Source organism: Sorex fumeus, unplaced genomic scaffold, assembly GCF_029834395.1.
Source record: "Sorex fumeus unplaced genomic scaffold, SorFum_2.1 ptg000044l, whole genome shotgun sequence".
Taxonomy (NCBI): Eukaryota; Metazoa; Chordata; class Mammalia; order Eulipotyphla; family Soricidae; genus Sorex; species Sorex fumeus.
In genome coordinates, this window is record NW_026606101.1 from 68,167,517 (window position 1) to 68,190,703 (window position 23,187).

Sequence of the window (23,187 nt, forward strand, 5' to 3'; positions counted from 1 at the left end):
TTGGGTCTGTCACTGTCTTGCTTTGGTGCTGGACAGTCCTAGGGAACTATCACTGGGCCTGTCACTGGGCCTGTTGTTGGGCCTGCCACTGGGCTTGTAATTGTAACTGTCGTTGGGTCTGCCATTGGGTCTGACACTGGGCCTGTCTTTGGTTCTGCCATTGGGCCTGTCACTGAGCCTGTCACTGGACCTGTCACTAGGCCTGTCACTGGGCTTGTAATTGTACCAGTCATTGGTTCTGCCATTGCATCTGTCACTGGGCCTATCATTGTACCTGTCATTGGGTCTGCCACTGGGCCTGCCCCAGCTGTTCAGGGACCCCTCTCGGGGTGGTGTGTAGTGGGATTCACACAGTAGAGGCTGTGTGTGTGTGTGTGTGTGTGTGTGTGTGTTGAGGGGAGGTGCTAGGGGCTGAAGGAAAGTCTGCCTGCCTGAGCTCTGGGACATGGAGAAGGGGTGAGGCTTGGGTGCGACACCTGGGAGCTGACAAGGGTCACCCACAACACTCCCCCTGGGCATGGGCCAGTGACAGCAGCAGCATGGGATGAATGTGTGTGACCTCAGGAGAGAGCACAGGCCCCTCTGAGGGGAAGTGGGGGAAAGGCTGGGCCCCTTGGCCCGGTGGCTGGGTGTGCTCTGGGACCAGGTAAGAACGTTCCTTTGGCTTAGCTGCCTGGTCTCATTTGTGTCACTATGAATAAGGGAACCGGAATTTGCAAGGAGGAAACGTGGGTGTCACCAGAGGGAGCCCCCATCTGGGGGGTTCTGGGCTTCTTCAGGGAAGGGGATCCTGACTGATTAGCATACTCAAAAGGGACCCTGGCTTATTAGCATATGCAAAGGAGGACCCTGGTTTATTTGCATATGCAAAGGCAATGCCAAGGGGCCCTGCCCATGAGCAAACATGCCATGTCTGTAGGTGCGCAGAACGGGGAGGGTGCAGGTGCTCCCTGGCCCTTTAGCAGGTTCTGAGTCTAACTGCCCTCGAACTTCTCTTGTAGATCCACTTTCCTGATGTGGAGCGAGTGGAGTGGGCCAACAAGGTAAGGCCAGGCGGGGCTGGGTCCCCCAGATGGTCTCTCCCCCTCTATCCCTACCACCTCTCTGCTTGTCCGTCTCCCTTGACTTCATTCCTGAAAGCATTGTCCGGTGTGCATGGAGTTATTGTGCAGTGCTGTTCCAAAAGGTAGAAAACACACTAGCAGAGAGAAAAATGCAGCAACCCCTCCCCCACGCCCCATCACAGCAAGTGCTGGGTTTGGCCCTGGCTGGGCCCCTCCTGTGAGAAGCCTTGACAATCACTGATACTGGGGAGTGTGGGAAGCAAGCGGGTTTTTATTTTTTGTTTTTGTTTGTTTGTTTGATTGATTTTTGGGTCACACCTGGTAATTTTTAAGGGTTACTCCCGGCTCTGCACTCAGGAATTACTCCTGGCAGTGCTCGGGGGGACCGTAAGGGATGCTGGGGATCAAACCTGGGTTGACCACGTGCAAGGCAAACACCCTGCCTCCTGTGCCATCACTCCAGCCTCGCAAGTGGGTTTTGGGGACTGCTGCCTGCACCTCGTGAGCAGACCAGTCATTGTCAGGGTACGTGCTGGCAGACCCTGGCTGGCCCCAGCCCTGGGAAACGGTCTCCCCCACCAGATGTGCTTAGCTGTCCGCAGAGGTGAAGGCTCAACGTAGAGCCCCTCTGCGCCACACACACCCCTTCGGTCAGACTGAGACTCCAAAACGTCATTGTCAAGTGCATGGAGCATGTGCCCGGCCTGTGGGCGCCCCGTGCACGGAGCAGACTGAGGGCGTGTCTGTGGGCTGGCGTGGGACCCCGCACTGAGCCCCTGCTGAATGTGTGACTGGTTCCCTGGTCCCCGCCTGCATCAGAGTCCCTCACTCACCTGTGAGATGCGCTTCTTGAGCACTCAGCCCCAGGAGCACACACTCTAGGCCACAGGCTAAAAAATCACTCAGCATGCCCCCAGAAAGTCAACCGTTATAAGCAACAAAACAAAAAGTGTTCCCCAGCAACCCCCCAAGGCAGCTACTGCCCCCTGGATTGTTCCAGTGCCCCTCACTGTGAGAAACACTGCACAAGACCAAACCACTCTGACATGATGTCCCAGAGCCTGGTGCTCTTGGCAGATGATGGGACGAAGGGAGCAGCTTCCCAGGAAGCCCCTCAGGGAGATGGGGGCGATAAAGCCCCCGAACTCCACCTCCTGGGGCTGGAGCGATAGTACAGCCGGTAGAGCATTTGCCTTGCATGTGGCCGACCCTGGGTTCGACTCCCAGCATCCCATAAGGTCCCTCGAGCACCGCCAGGAGTGAGTGCAAAGCCAGTAGTAACCCCTGAGCATCGCTGGGTGTGACCCAAAAAGCAAGCAAACAAACAAACAAACAAACTCCACCTCCTGTGGAGGGCTCAGAAGGGGAGAGCCGCCCCTTTAATAGGAGTCCCGGGTCGCAAAGAGAGGCTGGGTCTTCTCCCCCAAACAGCCTCCAGCGCTGTCCTGCTGCCCCTTGGCCTGGCCCCAGGTGCTGAGCTCAGTTCCCCAAACAGCGCCATGAGCTGGGCCCAGCACGCAGCCAGCAGCGGCCTTTGCTCGGTCCCTGGTCAGGCTGGCCTCCACTGGGTCCAGAGTGATAGCACGGCAGGGCATGGTGCTGGCCTCGCGGGTGGCCAACCAGGTTCAATCCTGGCCCCACACATGGGCTCCAGAGCTCTGCCCGGCTGACCCTGGAGCAGAGAGCCAGGAGTAAGCTCTGAGCACAGCCAGGTGTGACCCCAAGACGAACAAAACAGTCTGCCACAGGAAACCCAGGTTTCTCTCTGGGACTTTCCCCAGAAGCCTCCCCGGCGGCTCTAATTCACTGTGTGGGTTCAGAGTGGCTGGTTGCACATCCCAGCCTCGGTAACTGTTTCCTGGTGCTCCGCAAAACCACACCAAATCCAGGGGTCACACAGCCCAGGGCCGGCCGCTGTTGGGATCTCTGTGAGACAGACGGGAGGACAGGGTGGGGGGCAGCAGAGGAGAAGGGGGGCTCGCCTTACTTTGGGGGGCACGCCCTGACCCCCTGCCTCCCTCCTTCCTGGCAGATCATCTCACAGACCTGGCCCTACTTCAGCATGATCATAGAGAGCAAGTTCCGGGAGAAGCTTGAGCCCAAGATCCGGGAGAAGAGTGCCCACCTGAGGTCCTTCGCCTTCACCAAGCTCAACTTCGGGCAGAAGGTGGGTATCCCGAGCCCCCTCACTCTCCAGCCTCTGGCCACCGGCCCGTCCCTCAGCCCAGCTCTAAGGCACCGGCTGGGAGAGAAGAAGGGAAGTGGTCATGGAGGGGAGGAATTGGGGGGCTCCGAGGATAGGGACTCAGTTTCATCGTCGGCCCCCCACCCCAGGCCTTCCAGGGGTGAAGCAGGGGTGGACACCACTTAGCTTAGGTCAGTTGTTTGAAAACTGTATTGCTTGACAGGACTGTTCAGACTTTCTTGGTTGTTTTATTTTGAAAATACCCAGCTGTGCGGAGGGCATACTCCTGGCTCTGTGCTCAGGGATCACTCCTGGCTCTGTGCTCAAGGCTCACTCCTGGCTCTGTGCTCAGGGACCATTCCTGGCTCTGTGCTCAGGGGTAACTCGTGGCGGGACTCAGGAAGATCATATGTAGTTCCAGGGATCAGTCCGGGTTGGCTCTGCCAAAGCAACACGCTACCTACTGTGTTATCTTTCTCACCCCCCCACTCTTTAAAAATCTCTTGTGGGAGCTACACCCCCTAGTTCTGATGGCCCATGTGGTGCCGGGGATCAAATAGGGCCTCAGCCCTGTAAAGCACTTGTGGCTAGCGCTGGATCCACACCCCTGGACCTTCGCACGTCTTTTTGGTTTGGGAAGCACACCCCACGGTGCTCAGGGGCTACTCCCAGCTCAGTACTCAGTACCCATGCCTGAATGTGTATAGGGAACCCCGCAGTGCCAAGGGTCCAGAACACAAGGTGTGCTCTTGGCCCTCTGAGCTCATTTCACTGGTAAGAAGACTTTGAAACGTGCCGCAGGGGAGAAGGTGCCAGGGACCAAGATGTGTGCCCGTCCCCGCGGCCAGGGAGCACCCTTCAGCAAGCAGAGAGGAGACTGGAAGGGTCTCATTCTCGGATCACCAATGACCTACAAGCCATGTGGCAAGTCCTGTTTGGGGACATCTGTCCTGTGTTCCAGGCTGGGCTTCTGTCCCTGGCACCGTCCCTCCTGTTGTGACTCTTACTGTGACCCTCTGAGCCTCGTCCCCGGGCCGGAGCCCAGTGATAACCACCACCTGCTCTGTAGAGGCCTTGGCATCTGGTCTGCCTGGGAGCACCCAGGTATGGGGGTTCAGTGTGTGTCCCCAGAGCTGAGTCGGAGAAGCAGGCCTGAGCGGTGCTCACTCTGGTGCCTGCCTTCCAGCTCCACTAGTCTCACCGTCTGTGGGTCCATCTGTTCATTTCTAGCTTCCTTCAGGGCCCGAGTGCGGCTGAGTGCAAGCACTGTGGGCAGATGGGTGTGGCCGTGGCCTTACCTTCCTGTCCTGTCAGTGACAGATGACACCCAGGCAAGGCACGCCCAACGTTGGAGGAATGCATGAGATCAAGAGTGGAGGGGTGGGGGGCTGTAGTCAGGGAAGACTTCCTGGAGGGGGTGGTGTCAGAAGTGGCTTCGGAAGAGTTCAGGAGAGCTTGTGGAGCTTGCTCGGTCAGGTAGCTGATCTGCCGGAGAGGAAGCCCCTGTGGTGGCAGGGACAGAGGGATGACTGGACCACACAGGAGGATCCAGCTCGGGACCTGTAGACTGACCAGATGGCCTTCATGTCCTGACCTGTTCCCCCACCCCCTCCGCTTTCCTCTCTGTGTGGAAGCTGCTGAGGGTCCCACCTGGGCTTGGCCAGGACCTCCACTCCTGCACAGGTGTATGCCTGATTCCCACCCCCCACCCCCGCCCCGCCTGGTCCTCGGCTCTGCAGAGCCCAGTATGCTGGTGCTCTTGGGCCTGTGCCTTAACCTCTCTGAGCACTTCTCTCCTGCTGGGGAGACCCAGGGAAGGACGGCTATGGGGTGTCACGAACAGGACCTGGGTGTCACGTGTGGCTGGAGTCACAGTCCCTGCAGGAGTGTGGCCGAGGCCCAGAGGTCAGCCGCAGCCTGGTGAACCCTGTGCCGGCCGCCCTGCCTGCCCCTTAGTGGCGTCCCTCCTCTGGGAGGGCCTCCCTCCAGGTGCAGCTGCCCCATTATAGTCTCTGCAGGGGGTGCTGCTGGCTCTCACAGCGCCCGCCCCCCGCGCCAGATAGCCTGTAGGGGGCTGCTCAGTCATCTCCTGCCCTCCACGCCCACGGGCTTCTCTGGACCCAGGCCTGGAGGTCACAGCAGGCCTGCTGCCTGTGATTCTGGGGTGCCCCTTTAAAAGCCTTTCCCAAGATACCTTATTTTTACATTTGTTTGGCTTTCTTGGTCACACCCGGTGATACTCATGGGTTCCTCCTGACTCTGCACTCAGGAATTACTCCTGGCAGACTCGGGAGACCATATGGGATGCCGGGGATTGAACCTGGGTCAGCTGCATGCAAGGCAAACGCTCTACCCGCTGTGCTATTGCTCAAGCCCCACGATCCTTTATTTTTAAGACAGGTCACAGGGCCAGAGTGAGAGTACAGCGGGAACCTCTCCCTGAGCAGGGAGGGTATTTGCCAACCTGGGCTCGATCCCCAGCACCCCATAGGGTCCCCCTAAGCCCCACCAGGAGTGATTCCTGAGCACAGAGCCAGGGGTAAGCCCTGAGCACCGCCAGGTATGTACCCAAATCCAAAAAAGCAAAGGCCAAACAGATCACAACGTTCTGCCAAAGCACAAGCTACAAATGCCAGAACTTCAGCATGTTGGGGCACTCTTGAGGCACACACCCCTGAAAAGGTGAAATTAGGACCAAAATGATTGTATAAGAAATCACAGGGTGGGGGTTGGGGCTGGAGCGATAGTACAGCAGGTAGGGCGTTTGCCTTGCACGCTGGCTGATCCGGGTTCAATTCCCAGCATCCCATAAGGTCCCCAGGCACTGCCAGGAGTAATTCTTGAGTGCATGAGCCAGAAGTAACCCCTGTGCATTGCCGTGTGTGACCCCCGCCCCGAAAAAATAAAATCACAGCGGACAAAGTGGGAGGGGGGAGCCACTGCCCTCTCCTGTCCTGGTCTGGAGAAACACACACAAGACGCTGGTGTGGCAGGAGGGAAGAGGGGGCTGCCCCTACCGGAAGAGCCCTCTGACTGTGTCTCCCCCTTTCAGTGTCCCCGCGTGAACGGAGTCAAGGCCCACACTGACCAGCGCAACCGCAGGCGCGTGGTGCTGGACCTGCAGATCTGGTGAGCGCTCGCAGGGGCTGCCCGTGCCCTCTATTTGGGGTGTGGATGCCTCTCCCCACGCAGCCCCCCCCCCCGTAGTACAGCCCCCTTCGTGGGGGCTGGGTGAGCACGAGGCTCCTGCTTGGGAGAAGAGGAGGGTACGCAGAATGAATGGGCCTCGCTGTGGTCAAGCCGGATGGCCGCACATGCTGACCCCACCCCACAAGGCTCAGGACTGGGCCCAGGGGGCGGTCACGGGGTGTGGCTTGGTCGAGGGAGGCGTGGCCGGTGGAGGGGCGTGGCTTGGTCCGGGGTGGGGGCTGGTGGGTGGGCCCTTTGGGGCGTGGCCTATTTCAGGGAGGTTGGGCCACTGCCTCTGGCCCTTGCTAACGGGAGGGAGCAACAGGACAAGGAGGCATGGGGACTCCTAGCCCATGCCTGAATCCCCAGGATGGGCACTCACTGATCTGCCCAGCCAGCTTTCCTGTCAGCTCAGGGGTGTGCCCTGGGGTACCCAGGTCTCTCCCTGCCCCCCTTTCTAGGGGCTCTCGGCATTTAGGAGCCTGGCGTCTCTGCCTGTGCCCTGCATGCTCAGCCCCGGCTGACCTCTGCTTCCTCCGGTCTGGTCCTCCGAGGCCCTGTCCTGAGCTCCCTGGAACCAATGCTTGGCCGCAGGTCCCTCTTATCTGCTCAGTGCCAACGCCCCCATTCCAAGCATACCTGGAACAGGCCTTGGGGCAGGGGGCGCCGAGGAGGGCAGCCGGTGCATACAGCAGGAGCCTCCCCGTGCCTGTGAGGTGGTACCCAGAGTTACCTCCCTTGAGATCAGAGCTGGGATGCAGAGAGGCACTTACCTCCTGGGCGCGGGTCAGCTTCTGTGCGGAGCCCACACAGGCTGAGGCTGGAGAGCCAGGATGGGACGCTCTGACCACCCCCCTCCCTCACCCCTTCCTTCTTTACAGCTACATCGGGGACTGTGAGATCAGCGTGGAGCTGCAGAAAATCCAGGCTGGTGTGAACGGGATCCAGGTGGGGGTGCCCCTCCTCTTCCTCCTTTCTGGCCTGGGGTGCGGGTGGAGACAGAACAAGGTTACAGGTCCAGAAAGCCAATGGGGTTCAGCCGGCACGTTTGTAAAGATACTCCTCAAATGGGAAGTGGGAGCCAGAGCTTTGCACCAGGTGGAAGGAGGGGAGGGTGGTATCTGGCAGGGGGCAGGTGGAGGCGGCTGTTGGGGGGGGGGGGAGAGGGAGGACTCATGCAGCGTGGGCACTTGGAAGCAAGCAGTGGGGGTGTCCTGGTGTCATCCCTGCATGTGGGGTACAAAGTGTGCGGGGAGGGGGGCGGGGTCCCACGCCGAGTGTCCAGTTGCAGGGCACACTGCGTGTCATCCTGGAGCCGCTCCTGGTGGATAAGCCTTTCGTGGGGGCCGTGACCCTATTCTTCCTGCAGAAGCCGGTGAGCCTCGGGCCCTGCCCCTCATAAGACCCCCCTTGTATCGCAGAAGGCCATGAGGTGCCCCACACCCCCTTCCCAGGACCGTGAACCAACTCAGACAGGCGAGGCAGTGCCCCAGGGGCGCGGTCTGGGTTGGGTATGAATCCCCTGTGGCCACAGGGCCAGCCCTCAGCAGGACAAAGATGTGCCCACCCCTGCCACCCCGCTCCCCCAGCGGGGCCCCCATGCCAGCGAGGGCGGGATGCAGTTCTCGGGCTGGAGCTGCCTCCTTCCAGCCTCACCGTCCCTGGTGCCCCCAGCACTTGCAGATCAACTGGACGGGCCTGACCAACCTGCTGGACGCACCAGGAATCAAGTAAGAGTCCCCAGAGCAGCCAGGCAGGGCCACAGCAAGGACAGGGAGGCCCATCCGGTCTGCGGCCCCGAAGGGCAGGGGCAGCCTAGGATGGCACGAGCATCCACATGCATCCACACATGAACATCCCCCTGCGTGCACATACACACACACACACACACACACACACACACACACACACAAATCCACAAAGGCACATCCTCACACATACATCCATGCACAACCCCACATATGTACATTTGCACACACATGCATACACATTCACACAGGCACACACATGCATGCATATCTGTACACACAAATCCTTAGATACACACACACACACACACACACACATACACATACAAGCATGGGAGCACTCCTGCGGAACACGAACAGGCTTGATGCCCGGTTTGCGGCTCTGGTCCTCAGGACTATGTGACCTGGGACAAGTGACCTGGGCTCTTCTCAGTCTTAGCAGAGCCTGGTTCTGTCTTGAGGTTCCTGGGAGAAAACTTGGGGTGTGGGGTGGTGTCACAGTTGGAGTGGGCACAGGCCTTTCCTTTGTGTCCCTACGACCCCCTCCCTTACCTGGATGTGAAGTGAGACACACAGGGGACACCCCCCACCCTGTGATTCGGGGTGCTTCGAGGCTGGGAGGATTGCCCTACCAGGAGCTGGTGGGGAAGGGCTGCAGGGGCCCCACGAGGCCACGCCTGCCCCTGGGCTTCACAGGCAATACCCCCCCAACCCCACTGCCCACCCTGCTGGGGCGGGCCCTACTGCCCGGCACACACAGCGCGGCCTCGCCCCCCGCAGCGAGATGTCCGACAGCCTCCTGGAGGACCTCATTGCCTCGCACCTGGTGCTGCCCAACCGCGTGTCGGTGCCGGTGAAGAAGGGGCTGGACGTGACGCGCCTGCGCTTCCCGCTGCCGCACGTGAGCCGCTGCCCGGGCTGGTGTCCCGGAGGAGGGTGGCACGGGCCTGAGTCTGGGCGCGGTGGAGTGACTTGCTCCCCGGATCGCCCCTAGGGAGAGACAAGCAAGGCCAGGTGGGGGCTGTGGGTGTTCACTCCGGATCCCGGATCTGCACCCTCTCCCCTGTGTGTTTGGGGGATGGACATCCCCCGGTGCGGGCTTCCTGGGGCTCAACTCAGGGGCACTAGGGATGGCCTCACGGTCCCCACTCTGACCTCAGGCTTCAGGGCTAGTGGCCTCAGGTTGAGGTCTGTTCCCTCCAGTGTGGGTCACCCACAGCTGTGTCCTGGCCACAGGAGAGGTTCCCTTCCCGGCATTTAGGCTCACATGGGAAGTCCCTTTGGGGTGTGAGGTGGGCCCCCCCCACCGGCAGCCGACACTGTTCTCTGTGTTCTTTGGAGAGTCCATTTCTCCCTGACTCCCCTTTCCAAGCCCTCCAGCTCCCCTGTCAAGCTTCCCGCTAAGGAAACCGGTTTCTTTCCCGCCACCCCATGGTCTTGGCACCCCACTCCCCACCTCCTGTCTCATAGCATCACACGGTGGGGACCCCAGAGAACTCCCCCATTCTGGGATGGAGGCAGCAGCTTCCCTCCGACCTTGTCCGTGTTGCGTGGGGCCCTAGCTGGGGCCCCTGGTAGCCCCCCTATGCTGAGCCCCCCTCCAAACAGCACTGCCCCGAGCTGCCTGCTGCATCTCACCCTCCCAGCCTTTGGGGAGCATCTCGGAGGAGGCTTGCAGGGGTGAGGGGTGGACCTGTGGCTACAGGTGGGGCAGGAGGCCCAGTCACCCCCTGGGAGGTGGGGTCCTTGATCCTGCATCCTGTTCTGCCTGAGGCCCAACCCAGAGGGTGGGGCTGGGGAGGTCCTGTGCTGCTCGATGAGCCCGGAGACCCACTGTCAGAGGCAGGCAGTGCCCACAGGGCTGGGCATACCCGCCCCCTGCCCCCACAGCAGAAGGAGGAGTAACAGAGGGTTCTGGAGGTTGTTTTAGTGGAGGATCAAGGTCCTGTGGCTGGTTGGAGGTGACGGCATCCTTGGGTACTGGTCAGGCTGCCCGGTAGACAGGAGGGTGTTAGTTATCTGAATGCTGGGGGGTTGGGGCCAGAGGCTGGCACAGCCCAGACAGCATTCCTGAGCTGGGTGGGGTGGGGGTGGTCTTCCAGGGTGTGATCAGAGTGCACTTGCTGGAAGCGGAGAACCTGGCCCAGAAGGACAACTTCCTGGGGATCCCAGGCAAGTCGGACCCCTACGCCAAGGTGAGCATCGGACTGCAGCATTGCCGGAGCAAGACCGTCTACAAGAATCTGAACCCCACCTGGAACGAGGTGTTTGAGGTGAGACCCCTGCCCGTGTTTGCTGCCCTCCAGCCTGGGCACCTACCAGAATGGCCTCACCCTTGTGGCTCTCTCAGACCCGAGGGGTCGCTGGACCAACCACAGGTGGGGGGAGGGGGGGAGGGGCGGGTTCCTGTGATTCTCCTGCCCACGTCCTGGGCCCGTGTGAGGGCCACTCCTCGGCCAGCTCCTTCCACTGCCTAACTGCACCCTTCGGCCTCAGCCCTCCTTGGTCACAGCTGACATCCAGGAAGCAAACGCTGGGGGTTTTTTTGTTTGTTTGTTTGTTTGTTTGTTTTGTTTCCTTTTGGTTTTTTGGCCACACCCAGCAGTACTCAAGGGCCACTCATAGTGGTACTCGGGGACTGTGTGGTGCCAGGAATAGAACCCAGGGCTCCCACATGCCAACCAACTGCTGAAGCCTTTTGAGCCACCGCCCCCGGGCCCAGATTGGGAAGCCCAGCTACAGCTACAACCTTGTGGGCGGCAGGGGCCCCAGCACGTTGCATGCGTGGCAAGTGCTCTGGTGGCTGCCAGAGTCCATGGCCCTGTGTTCCCAGGCAGCGCCCACAGCTGCCTGCCCTGCTCAGCACAATCTCCAGGTGGGCTTGCCCAGCCCCTGCCCGACGCCTGGGGTCACGCGTTCCGCGGGGGCTGCTCTCGCCTCCAGCTCATCGTCCACGAAGTTCCTGGGCAGGACCTGGAAGTCGACCTGTACGATGAGGATCCCGACAGGGATGACTTTCTGGGCAGGTGAGACGGGTGAGCCGGGCCTGCAGGGCCGCTGGGCTGGCCCACAACCCAGGTTCCCACAAGCCCTCTGTCCCTGTCACCCAGTGGCTCTGCCAAGGTCACGCCCGGGCCAGTTTGCATTTCCCAGGACCAAGACCGCTGGCACTTGGGGTGTATGTCAGGCAGGGGGTGTGTGCTGAGTTCCAGGGTCCCCTGATCATTGCATAGGGGGGTTCACTGTGCCAGGCCCCAACCCCTGCTGGCTCCAGCACTGGCTCTGCTGGGGTTCCCCCACAGTCACCCCTGGACCTCCCGGATGAGTCCAGTGCCATGTGGCAGTCCCTCTGGTCTCTGGAGACAGTCCAGGGTGGGCTTCCCGGCCAAGCTGACGCCTGTGTTTGCAGCCTGCAGATATGCCTCGGAGACGTCATGACCAACAGGGTGGTGGATGAGGTAGAGTGCCCCTGCCCCCAGTGCTGTCTCCGTCCCTGGGCACGGTGCTTGGGCCATCTAGAACCTTCTCTCCCCATCCCTCAGGCCCAGAGCCCATTCGGTCTGGCCCCTCCCCATTCCCTTCCCCGGGTCCCCAGGATGGAGCTGTCTGAGGGGTCTAGGGCAGTCCACCAGCTCCGTCCTGAGTGTGTCCCCCTCTTGTGTCCCCCAGTGGTTTGTGCTGAACGACACGGCCAGCGGGCGTCTGCACCTGCGGCTGGAGTGGCTGTCGCTCATCTCAGACCCTGAGGCTCTGACCGAGGTGTGTGCCAGGGTCCCGCTCCCAGCAGGAAGGGGGTCTGTGTGAGGGGAGGGGGAGGCAGCTGTTCTCCTGCAACGGCACCAGCGCCAGGCCCCACTGAGGATCCCCGGCCCTGCGCCCTCACTGGGCTTCTTGGCCCAGAGAGGCCAGTGGGATCAGGCACCTCCAGCGGGCTGGGTTGTGGGGACCCTGACAGCGGCCCAGACGGGCACCCAGGGAGGGACTGTGTTCCCGCAGGACCATGGGGGCCTCTCCACTGCCCTCCTCGTGGTCTTCCTGGAGAGCGCCTGCAATCTGCCGGTGAGTGGGGCTTGGGTCCAGGCCCACAGGCTGCAGCCCGCTCCGTGTCCACCCTGCTCATGCCCCGTGCCCGCCCCACCCCTGCACCCCGCCCCGTGTCCACAGTTGCCCCATACCCACAGCCCGCCCCGTGCCCAGCTCCCTCCCGAGCCCTCGCCCCTCACCTGCCCTCTCCCTTGCCCCAGAGAAACCCCTTCGACTACCTGAACGGAGAGTATCGAGCCAAGAAGCTGTCCAGGTTCGCCAAGGTGAGTGCGCGTGCGTGTGCGCACGGGTGCCTGTGGGCGCGTGTGCAGGCGCCGGGCCCCTGGCACCCGTCGGTGGGCAGCGGGGGCAGATGGGAACTGTTGCTCCCGCGGGGAGCTGCTGGACACCACCAGGGTCTGTGCTGCAGCTCAACCTCGCCCCCCTCCGTTATGGCCGAGGCCCCGGCTCTGCCCGCTTCTTAGTGCCCTTTTACAAATGGACACCAAGACCTGGGCAGCACAGCTAGGGGAGGAGCCACAACACCAGGGTGCAGGGGCCTGCAGCCAAAGCCCTTCCTGTCCTCGGTGTGGATGCCCCAGGGGGCCCTGCCCTCGGGGTTGCTCCCAGTGGAGGGTCAGGGACCTGGGGGCTCTCAGCCTTGTCTCACAGGCGGAATTGGCCCGTCTGCCAATTGGGGAGCGTGGGGTGTGGGGGGAGATGGAGGAGAGGTGCGGGGGGAGGGGTGGAGCTGGGGTGAGCAGCCCCTGACAAGCCCCCTTTGCAGAACAAGGCCAGCAGAGATCCCTCCTCCTACGTCAAGCTGTCGGTGGGTGGGAAGACCCACACGAGCAAGGTCAGAGCCTGGGGAGCAGCCGGGTGAGGGCGGGGGCGGGGGTCTCAGCTGTTTCTGGGGAGCAGCCAGAGAAGGGCAGGTGCAGGCGCTGACTGGTGCTTGGTGCGCCTCACCTCACAGTTTCCGCCATAGCCCGCAGCAGCAGGGGTGGGGTGTGGGGAGGGGGGTGCCCTCAGCTTGGCCCTAAACCACCACCGCAGTGTACGCCCTGGTGGGTCCCAGCACCCTGGGGACGAGCCCTGGTGCGGGTCTGACTGGGCCCCCCTGAAACTCCCTGGCCTTGGACACCGGCTTGCTGTGCCCCCTGAGCTGACCCAGAGCGGGCTCCCCCTGACCTCGGCGCCGCTCCCTCCGTCCCAGACGTGCCCCCGCAGCAAGGACCCCGTGTGGAGCCAGTCCTTCTCCTTCTTCGTGAGCGACGTGACAGCCGAGCAGCTGCAGCTGAAGGTGAGCTTGGGGGGCTCCTGGAGCACAGCCAGGAGGCGTCGTGGAGGGGCGGCCAGAAACGCACCCCCGGGAGAGCGGGCCGGAGGTGGGGGCAGGCAGGCTGCCAGGGTCGCAGCGCACCCAAGGAGCAGGGAGGGACCAGCCTGGGTCGGTACTAATGGACCAGAAACAGAACCTCTTCGCGTGGAAGAGAGAGAGAGAGTCTCGGCTTCACACAGGGACAAATGACTTGCCCTGGGTCTCTTGGCCCACAGTGGCGGAGCTGGGTCCCTGGGGTCCTCAGCCTCGTCTGTGTGCCCTAGGCTGCGGCAAGGCTGCTCCTGAGCCCCTGAGCACTGGCGCGGGGCAGCCTGGCCTCCTGGATCCCACGGCCGCCCCCCAGTCCCCCACCACACCCCTGGCAACAGTCTCTTCCCCACGGGCCGAGCTCTAGGTTCCGAAGGTCCATTCTCAAACCAGGACCAGAGGCCCCTAGAAGCCCTCAGGACCGAAGTCATGCTTGGGTGGTGGTGAGGTGGGGGCATGCTGCTGGCCTGTGACTGTCTGCCGCCGCCCAGGTGCTGGACGATGAGCAGGAGTGTGCCCTGGGCGTGCTGGACTTCGACCTGTGCCAGATCCTGCCCTGCGCCGACCTCACCCTGGAGCAGCGCTTCCAGCTGGACCACTCGGGCCTGGACAGCCTCATCTCCATGAGGCTGGTGCTTCGGGTATCCCCTCGCCCTGGGTGCCTGCGGGAGGGCAGGGGGCGCCCGCTCCCAGTGCCCACTCTGCGCCAGGAAGGTGCTTGCTGGCTTCCGGCGGCGGGTCCTGCAGCTGCCCCTCTTCAAGTTCTCAGTCTCCTTCCGAACAGAACATCTTCGCTGGGGCCTCTGCTTGCGGGCCCCGGGCTGATCTCCCCTTCCCATTCCATCCCTTTCTCTTGCTGCTCCATTCTGGTTGTCCCGATTATCCTCTCCACCCAGGTGCTGCCATCTTTTCCTCGCCGTGGCCTCTTCTGGCCTTCTTTCCTTCCTGTTGGCCCACCAGTTGCCCCTCTAGTCTGGAGCCTTGGTCCCTATTTGTACGATTTTCCCCTGTGGAACTTTGGAGTATCCTGGGGATAGAGCCCCAGTGGAGAAATGCAGTGGTAGGCCACTAAGTCCTTCTCTGATTATGCCTAACAGTGACAGAGATGGGGCCCTGTTAGGACTCAGATCATCATTGAAATTTCAGATGTTGACTTTTTTCATTTTTCATTTCATCTTTTTCCAAATCAACCTTATCTTTTTCTCATTGCATTTATTTTGCCATTTCTACCTTATCTATAATCATTTGAGAATGCTCTGTTAATTCTGTGATCTGAAGATCTTGGAAATTAAGTGCTTCTGTGTCTGCAGGTGCTTTTCTTGTTCGGGGGCCGTACTTGACCATGCAGGGGGCTTCTCCTAGCTCTGTGCTCAGGGTCCGGGTGGTACCTGGGATTGAAGCCAGGCATATGAGCTCCCTCTGGCCCTTCTGGGCTTTGTGGTTTCTCTGTGACTCTGTTGGGGACGGGCAAACAGGCCTGGCTGGTGCATTTGTTCCCCAGGAGAGTCTGTCTTACTGCAGCCGGCACCTCAGAGCACAGCAGAGACCTGCACCCATCTTTCTGGGTTTTTGGTTTTGGTGGTTTTTGTCTGTTTGGTTTGGGGGCCACTCCCAGTGGTGCTCAAGGATTACTTCTGGCTCAGGGATCACTCCTGGTGGTGCTCAGGGACCATATGGGGTGCCAAGGATCAAATCTGGCTTAGCTCTACCTGCTATACTAGTCTCTGGTCGCTCTGTTCATTTTTTGGTGGGAGGGGGTGCCTACCTGGCTATGCTCGGGGTTTACTCCAGGCTCTGTGCTCAAGAACGACTCCTGGCCATGCTCAGGGGACTGTGTGAGATGCTGGGGATTGAACGTGGGTTGGCCGCATAAAAGACAAATACCCCACCCACTGTCCTGTCTCTCTGTCTGTCTCCCATCCATTTAGTCTCTGAGTTTGAAGGCCCCCAAAGGTGGTCTACACAAGAACCCCAAATTCAGAGATAGGCGGGCCCAGTGCAATGCCCTCAGGAAAGATGATGTCCTTGTTGTGGTTTAACCTGTGGGATTTCCTGACTCGCTGTGACTGTGGAGTTTCACTTTACAGTCCATTCTGAAATAGACAGTTTTCAGCACGCCCGGTCACTGCAAATTCCCTCGGAATGGGAAGGGACAGAACAGTGAGACTTGGGCGCCAGGAGCACAGACACGGGTCTGCTTAGGCCCCTAGCCCTAGGGGACAGCACTGATGGGCGAAGATGAGGTCCTTCTGCCCAGCAGGTGTGACCGTGCCCAGCGTGAGTGTCTGGGTGAGGGGGTGAGCCCTGGTGGGGAGCAGCCAGGGGCTGAACTCTGAGAAAATGGTTCTAGAAGGGAGAAGGACCCTTTCCCCATCAGCCCAGCGGGAACCAGGAGAAAGGGGTGCCATGCCCCTAAGCCGGTGTCATCTGCTTGCAGTTCCTGCGCGTGGAGGAGCGAGAGCTGGGGAGCCCGTACACAGGCCCCGATGCCCAGAAGAAGGGCCCCCTGTTCATTAAGAAGGTGCCCACCCAGCAGGGCCCTGAAGCGGCACACGCGGGTCCACCCTGCCCCCCGACCCCAGCGCCTGCTGTCAGTGAAGAAGCCCCCGAGAGCACCCCCGCCGCCACTGCCACCCCCGTGCAGGGCCCCCCAGAGACACACCCCGAGCCCAAAGGCAAGGACAGTGCCAAAGGGACCCGTGCGCCCCAGGGGGAGAAGAGGAACTCGGCCGTCTTCCTGACTGTCCCTGGCCCCCACTCTCCGGGCCCCATCAAGTCACCCCGGCCCCTGCCGAACCCCGCCTTCCCATTCGCGTGGCCGGCCCAGAGGCAGGCCCCCAGCATGGCCTCGCTCAGCTCCCTGGCCTCCTCCTGCTTTGACCTGACAAGTGACAGCCTCCACCTCCAGTATGCACCTCTCTGCCTACTCTCCTAAGCGCCCGTACAGCTCCGGCCCACTGAATTGCCCCATGCGTGCGGGTTCTCGGGGTTCCCAGAAAGGGGGGTGCTGTTGGAGCGCGGGAGGATGGGGAGCTCAGGAGGGGCAGGGGGCGCTGGCAGGGTGGTGTGTGGAGTAGGAGGAGGGGAAGGGGGGAACATGGGGCAGGGGGGCGTGCGTGGAGCAGGGGGTCGCGGGGCGGAGGGGGGGGTGTGCGAGGCAGGGAGGTGCATGGGGCAGGGGCGCACGGACGAAGGGGGCAGGAGGGCGCGGGGCAGGGGGCGTGGGCAGGAGAGCAGGGGGCAGGGGCGCGGGGGGCGGGCAGGGGCGCGGGGGGCGGGAGCGCACGGGGCAGGGGCGCGCGGGGCAGGCACGGATGTGGGATGACGTGGCTGGGCCGCAGCGGCAGTTTCCCGGGAACTTACCCAGGAGGCGGGCTCCGGAGGCAGCGGGCTCCCAGCGCAGAGGCGCAGTGTGGGTGGTCGGGGCCAGGATCGCTGACCCGCTGTCCCCTCACAGAGGCGGGCTGCTCCGGCAGCGGGGGCTGGGCGAGATCCAGCTGACCGTGCGCTACGTGTGTCTGCGGCGCTGCCTCCGGGTACTCATCAACGGCTGCAGGTGAGGGCAGCGGCAACAGGGGGTCAGTGGCAGGGGAGGCAGGACCCTGGGACCAGGCCAGGTGCTTGCTTTGCGCAGCCCCGGCCTCTGGGGGTGGCTGCGAGTCAGGACAGGTCCCTTTAACTGCCGAGGACTTGCTTGGTCCCCCATCACCAACGATGCTTGTGGTCAGGACCATGGCTCTGGATGTTACTTTCTGCAGACGTTTGCTCTGCTGCAGAACGCTCCTTAAACTGGGCAGCAGTGGTGTGGTGTTGGCGGGCGCCAGCCTTGCCGGGCAGCTCTGGCACTGAAGGCCAAGGTCAGGGAGGCTCGGTTCACCGTATGAAAGATTCAAACGAGGCACCCTTTTTCTGTTTTCTATTTATCATCTTTAATTTTTTGGTTGTTCAAGGGCCACACCCAGCAGTGCTCAGGGCTCACTCCTGGCGGGGCTCAGGGGACTGTGCAGGGTGTCAGGGTTGGAACCCGTGTCCACCATGTGCAAGGCAAGCACCCTCCGCGCTCTGCTATGGCTCTGGCCTTTGTCATTGATTTTTAGCGTATATTTCAGGTGCTTAGCATTGTGATTTGACATCTGTAGACGTCTATGGAGACCACCCCCCACCAATGCAGCTTCCCTCTGTCCTCATACTCAGCCCCTTGCCTCCCTTTGCCCAGCCCCTTCTTCCCTAGTTAGCCGTCAGTCTGCCCTGAGTTTGGTTTTCTTTCATTTTCATTTATGTTCCACAGCTGCTGTTAGGGGTCTCCTGGGCGGTGGGCTGCCGTGCTGCAGGAGGGAAGGGAGGAGGTGGGGGACAGCTAGATCCTGCGGTGGCCTGAGCGAGTCTCCAGCCCCTTCCTTTCCCCGGGCTGAGGTCAGTGCAAGGGCCTCTGTGAGCCCCAGCCCACCACCTTCAGGTGTCCAGCCCTGCAGTGCCCGAATGCCCTGGGACCTGGGACAGGGCGAGTCCTGTGGGGTGGTGTCGGGGAAGGGGAGCAACCAAGGCAGTGCCTGCCCTGCCCCGATGCTGACCAGATCCTCTCTCTTTCCCGGATGCTTTGGAACTGAACCAGAAACCTGACTCCCTGTACCAGCAGTGGCGCTGACCCCTACGTCCGTGTCTACCTGCTGCCAGAAAGAAGGTGGGCGAGTCGGAAGAAGACCTCAGTGAAGCGCAAGACCCTGGAGCCTCTCTTTGACGAGACGTAAGGGGGCCAAGGGAATGCTGGGCATCACACAGGTCCATGGCCCTGCCCACTGCATTCCCGCCCCGAGCCCACCTTTCTTTTTTTCTTTTTTTTTTTTTTTAATGCTTTGGGGAGTATTGCCATTTTTTTTTTTTATAGGCTTACAAATTTTGTGCTTGGGTTTCAGCTATACAATGATCAAGTCCCCATACCTCCACCAGTGCCCGTCATCCATCCCCATGGGTCCCAGCATCCCCCCCCTCATCCCCCCCCCCCCCCGTCCCATCCTGCCTCTGTGGCAGGGTATTCCCCCTTGTTCTCTCTCTCTTCTTTTGGGTACTGTGTTTTGCAAGAGAGGCTTTGAGTGGCAATCATGTTTGGTCTATCGACTACTTTTAGCATGCTTCTCCCACCCTGGGAGGGCCCTCACAACACCCTTCATTTGGTAATCTCTTCTCTATCTGAGCTTCCTTTTCACCTAGAGCCTGTGGCTGGCCTTCCATTCATGGAGCAAAATTCCTGGTACTAATCTCAGCCATTCCTGTGTGTCACTCTCACTTTTTGTTGCTTTATGTTCCCCAGATGAATGCAATCTTTCTGTGTCTATCCCGCTCTTTCTGACTCATTTCGCTTAACATGATACTTTCCATGTAGTACCACTTGTATGTAAATTTCATAACTTCATCTTTTCTAACAGCTACATAGTACTCCATTGTGTAAATGTACCAAAGTTTCTTTAACCAGTCATCTGTTCTTGGGCACTCAGGTTTTTTCCAGATTCTGGCTATTGTAAAGAGTGCTGCAATGAACAAACAATTGCAGATGTCACTTCGACTATACCTTTTTGCCTCTCTGGGATATATTCCCAGGAGTGCTATAGCTGCCCGAGCCCACCTTTCTTGCTTTGGATGGGTCAGTGGTATCAGGTCATATTCTAAATCTTCTTACTCATGTTGGCCTCAACAAAAGTCAGAATCTCGGGGCTAGAGCGATAGCACAGCGTGTAGGGCGTTTGCCTTGCACGGGGCTGACCCGGGTTCAATCCCCAGCATCCCATATGGTCCCCCAAGCACCACCAGGAGTCATTCCTGAGTGCATGAGTGAGGAGTAACCCCTGTGCAATGCTGGGAGTGACCCAAAAAGAAAAAAAAAAAAAAGAAAAGTCAGAATCTCATTGCTTTCTTCTTCCTACTTCAGGGTCCTGAGAGAAGCGAGGTCTGGCCAGCCAGGGCAAATATTACACCCAGTAATTCTGTTCATGGGATTTTAATTACAGAATGGAGAACATAGACTTCTCACTTTTTCTTCCTTGTCCAGTAACTATTAATTTAAAAAAGATCAGACTGAATTTCTCTTGGAGCATATTGAGGAACTACGGTGTGTGGATCAGGGAGGGGAATGCTCAGAGGGCCGAGCTCATCCTTGTCCCCAGGAAGCCCAGGCTCAGTCCTGGATTCTGTCTCCCAAAGCAGCACAGGGGCAACCTCTGAGCACGATGCTGGGGGCAGTCCCCAAGCACTGAGGGCATGCTCAAAAAATAAATCAAAGAGGAAAAGCACTAATATGTTCTTTCAAGACCTACATTTGGGGAATGGAGAGAGAATCCAGCAGGTAGGGCCCTTGCCTTGCACACAGCTGACCGGAGTCTGATCCCCAGTACCACTGATACTCCCCTGAGCAGCACTGGGTGTGGCCCGAAACCAAAACCAGAACCAAAGAGGAGCTCCATTTTGAGATCATCTGGAATATGGAGGGAAGAACCTTTACTATTTTTTTTTTTTTGCTTTTTGGGTCATATCCGGCATTGCACAGGGGTTACTCCTGGCTCATGCACTCAGGAATTACTCCTGGCAGTGCTTGGAGGACCATATGGGATGCTGGAAATCGAATCTGGGTCGGCCACATGCAAGGCAAATGCCCTACTCGCTGTACTATCGCTCCAGCTGCAGAACCTTTACTATTATATACCAGGTCCTATGTTCTAGTGCCACTCAAGAGACCATCCTCAAGGTGGCTCGGGGGGCAGAGTGCTTTGGTGAACTAAAGGAGGGCGGTCTGGCTGTTGTGAGAAAACCATCTCTGTCAAAAACAGGACAGTAAAACATGGCTGCATTATTTGGGGGACAGCCTCACTCCCCCAGCCTAGGAAAGAACCTAGTTATCAGGGGGAGAACCCTACCCCTGCCTAGGAATGAACCTGGTTATTAGGGGGACAGCCCTCCCACTTAGGAATGAACCTCGTTATCTGGGGGAGAACCCCTGCCTCCAGCCCAGGAGTGAGCCTATCTCAGCGTCTTCCTGTGAGCACGTTTGCCAAGGCTCCGCCTCGCACGGCAGGAAAGCCAGGTTGCCGCACACTCCAGCCCTCTCTGCAATGTAGCTGAAGCCTGAACTGGTCAGAATAGGCCGCTTAGAAAGGGCTGGAAGGGTCTGCGACCAGTGAGTGAGCAGGCTCCATTCAGAAGGGGCAGTGGACGGGTGAGAGCTGGAGAAAGCAGGAACCTTGTTACTCTCCGTCATTAGGAACATTTGGGGAGCACTGTGAGCCAGTACTCGTTTGGATTTTCTCTCAGTCTGTAGCTACTGTTCTAATGCAGGAAAATGAACCAAACACTGTTTGTTTTTAGAGCCCAGAGGGCCCTCCTGAGGACACTTGAGAGGGGTAGATCAGGGCTCAAGCCCGAGGATGAGGTGCTGCTTGGGACAGGGATTGACCAGGCCGATCCCTGGACTGTCTCCCCTGTGCCTGCAACACAATTAGGTCCAACAATATGCATAAATCTTCTGTCCTCTCTTTTGCTTCTTGAAGATTTGAATTTTTTGTTCCCATGGAAGAAGTACAGAAGAGGTCACTGGACATCGCTGTGAAAAATAGTAGGCCACTTGGCTCTCACCGGAGAAAGGAGCTGGGGAAAGTGAGTACCGGACGCATCTGGGCCACGCCCCACCCCACACCACCGGGGTCCCTCCAGGGGACCCCAGTGCATTACCAGAACTAACTTCATGGGAAGGGGAGGGGGCATCTCACTGGGAGGTTTTTATATTTTGATTTTTAAGTAGGACTGAAACGGAACAGTATAGGTCTGTAAATTAACCCGATGACCTTCATTTTAACAAATGCAAGAATCCAAATTCGCCACATACCGCAAGCACCTGAACAAGGACTGCTTTGCTCCACAAAGCCCAGCGTGACGCTGCTGCCTCATTCCATCAAGGCCTTTGTGTAACAGGGGTTTTACCTGAAATGGAAGAAACCTGTGCCTCATTCTGATTCCCTGTGATTGTTTAGGTACTGATTGACTTATCCAAAGAAGACCTGATTAAGGGCTTCTCGCAGTGGTGAGTGTGGCCTTTAACTTTATTGTGCTGAAACGCTACTAAGCTCCTCAGCCAGCTTTCCATAGTTTCTATCTTCAGACTTCTCCCCTTTTCAGAGTCTCAACACAGGTGGTCTGAAGCGGGAAAGAAATCACTTTTAAAGGCTCTCAAGTTCTCACCCAGGGACCTACCCTTGGTGTCAGTCTGCAGGGAGAGCAGTACGGGTCCCTAAGAAGCCCAGGCAGGCTGAGTGCCCTGTTGGGAGTTCTCCCTGGCACAGTCCCTTGACATTGGGGTGGCAGGGCCTGTGGGGAAGGCCCAGGTCCCGACTTCTCTGGGACCCCAGCTGTTGCTGGAGAAACCTGACATATGCAGAGGATAACAAAGGTTAGTTGGCCTTGTTACTGCCAGCGGCCAGCGGCTTGGGGCGTGGGAAGCAGACACCTCAGGCTGTCAGCAGTACTTCACCCTCGCCTCTGCTTTATTTATTTTTTAAAAATTTTTATTAGTGAAACACCATGAGGTACAGTTGTAGACTTAGAAATTTTTGTGCTTGGGTTTCAGTTATACAACAATCAAGTACCCATCCCTCCACCAGTGCCCATTCTCCACCACCACGGGTCCCAGTATTTCCCACCCCCCATCCCTCCACCCCACCCTGCAGCAGCAGCTTCTGAGCCGTCCCTCGCCACCTACATTAATGCACGTAGACACAGTCCTTCAGCCTCCACTTAGCCATTGCCTCCCCTAACAGACTTTGTCATATAACTGAGTCTATGGTGCATGTGGGTGACTTGGTCCCAGTCCGGCTGCACACACACATCTAGGGAGCATCCATTGCCCTACACGGGTAACAGTCTTCAAGTTCCCAAGGTTCAAGTAGCCTCTAGATGGTTACTGGGCCTCATCAGTCCTAACCCAGATCTAAACGCACCTGTTTTACAGGTACGAGCTGACTCCAGATGGACAGTCCAGAAGCTGATGAGCCCTGTACGTTACCCCCTCTGTACTGAACTGTGTAGCACTGCACTGCACTGTTCTCCCGTCATTCATCAAGTTGCTCGAGCGGGCCCAGTAACGTCTCCATTGTGAGACTTGTTGTTACAGTGTCTGGCATATCAAATACGTCATGGGTAGCTTCCCAGGCTTTGTGGCGGGCGAGATACTCTCGGTAGCTGCCAGGCTCTCAGAGAGGGGCGGGGGAATCAAACCTGGGTCAGCCAGGTCGGCCACATGCAAGGCAAACGCCCTACCACTGTGCTAGTGCTTCAGCCTGCTGAACTGTGTACATATATATATTTTGTAATTTAACCCAGACAGCCATCTACACACTTACATTCCTTTTCGCATGTGTGTATGTGTGTGTATGTGTGTGTGTGTGCGCGTGTGCGTGGCTGCTCATGGGGACTCTCCCCATGGTACTTAGCCAACTGGGTCAGACAGTACAACAGAAGGGCCCCAGGATGCGGTGCTGAGGGTTGAACCCAGTCAGCCTCCTGTGCTAGCTCCTCACCCTTTATGTCAAAAGTCACTGCACAACTGGCTAATACTGGGAAAAGGTAAAC

General features: G+C 59.1%; 1 protein-coding gene across 1 annotated transcript in view; it reads left to right on the forward strand.

The window, feature by feature from the left end:
- The window catches only part of ESYT3 (extended synaptotagmin 3), a 36,281-nt gene extending 13,677 nt beyond the window's left edge, over nt 1-22,604 (forward strand). The window contains exons 2-23 of the mRNA XM_056122092.1: nt 1,002-1,043; nt 3,097-3,231; nt 6,302-6,378; nt 7,320-7,386; nt 7,724-7,813; nt 8,113-8,168; nt 8,967-9,087; nt 10,289-10,459; nt 11,130-11,212; nt 11,596-11,644; nt 11,856-11,945; nt 12,183-12,245; nt 12,431-12,493; nt 12,997-13,065; nt 13,426-13,512; nt 14,070-14,219; nt 16,016-16,485; nt 17,036-17,134; nt 18,191-18,322; nt 21,114-21,219; nt 21,594-21,643; nt 22,568-22,604. Coding sequence (XP_055978067.1) covers nt 1,002-1,043; nt 3,097-3,231; nt 6,302-6,378; nt 7,320-7,386; nt 7,724-7,813; nt 8,113-8,168; nt 8,967-9,087; nt 10,289-10,459; nt 11,130-11,212; nt 11,596-11,644; nt 11,856-11,945; nt 12,183-12,245; nt 12,431-12,493; nt 12,997-13,065; nt 13,426-13,512; nt 14,070-14,219; nt 16,016-16,485; nt 17,036-17,134; nt 18,191-18,322; nt 21,114-21,219; nt 21,594-21,643; nt 22,568-22,604 — 2,307 coding nt within the window. The remainder of the gene's footprint in view (nt 1-1,001; nt 1,044-3,096; nt 3,232-6,301; nt 6,379-7,319; nt 7,387-7,723; nt 7,814-8,112; nt 8,169-8,966; nt 9,088-10,288; nt 10,460-11,129; nt 11,213-11,595; nt 11,645-11,855; nt 11,946-12,182; nt 12,246-12,430; nt 12,494-12,996; nt 13,066-13,425; nt 13,513-14,069; nt 14,220-16,015; nt 16,486-17,035; nt 17,135-18,190; nt 18,323-21,113; nt 21,220-21,593; nt 21,644-22,567) is intronic.
- The last annotated feature ends 583 nt before the right edge of the window (nt 22,605-23,187 follow it).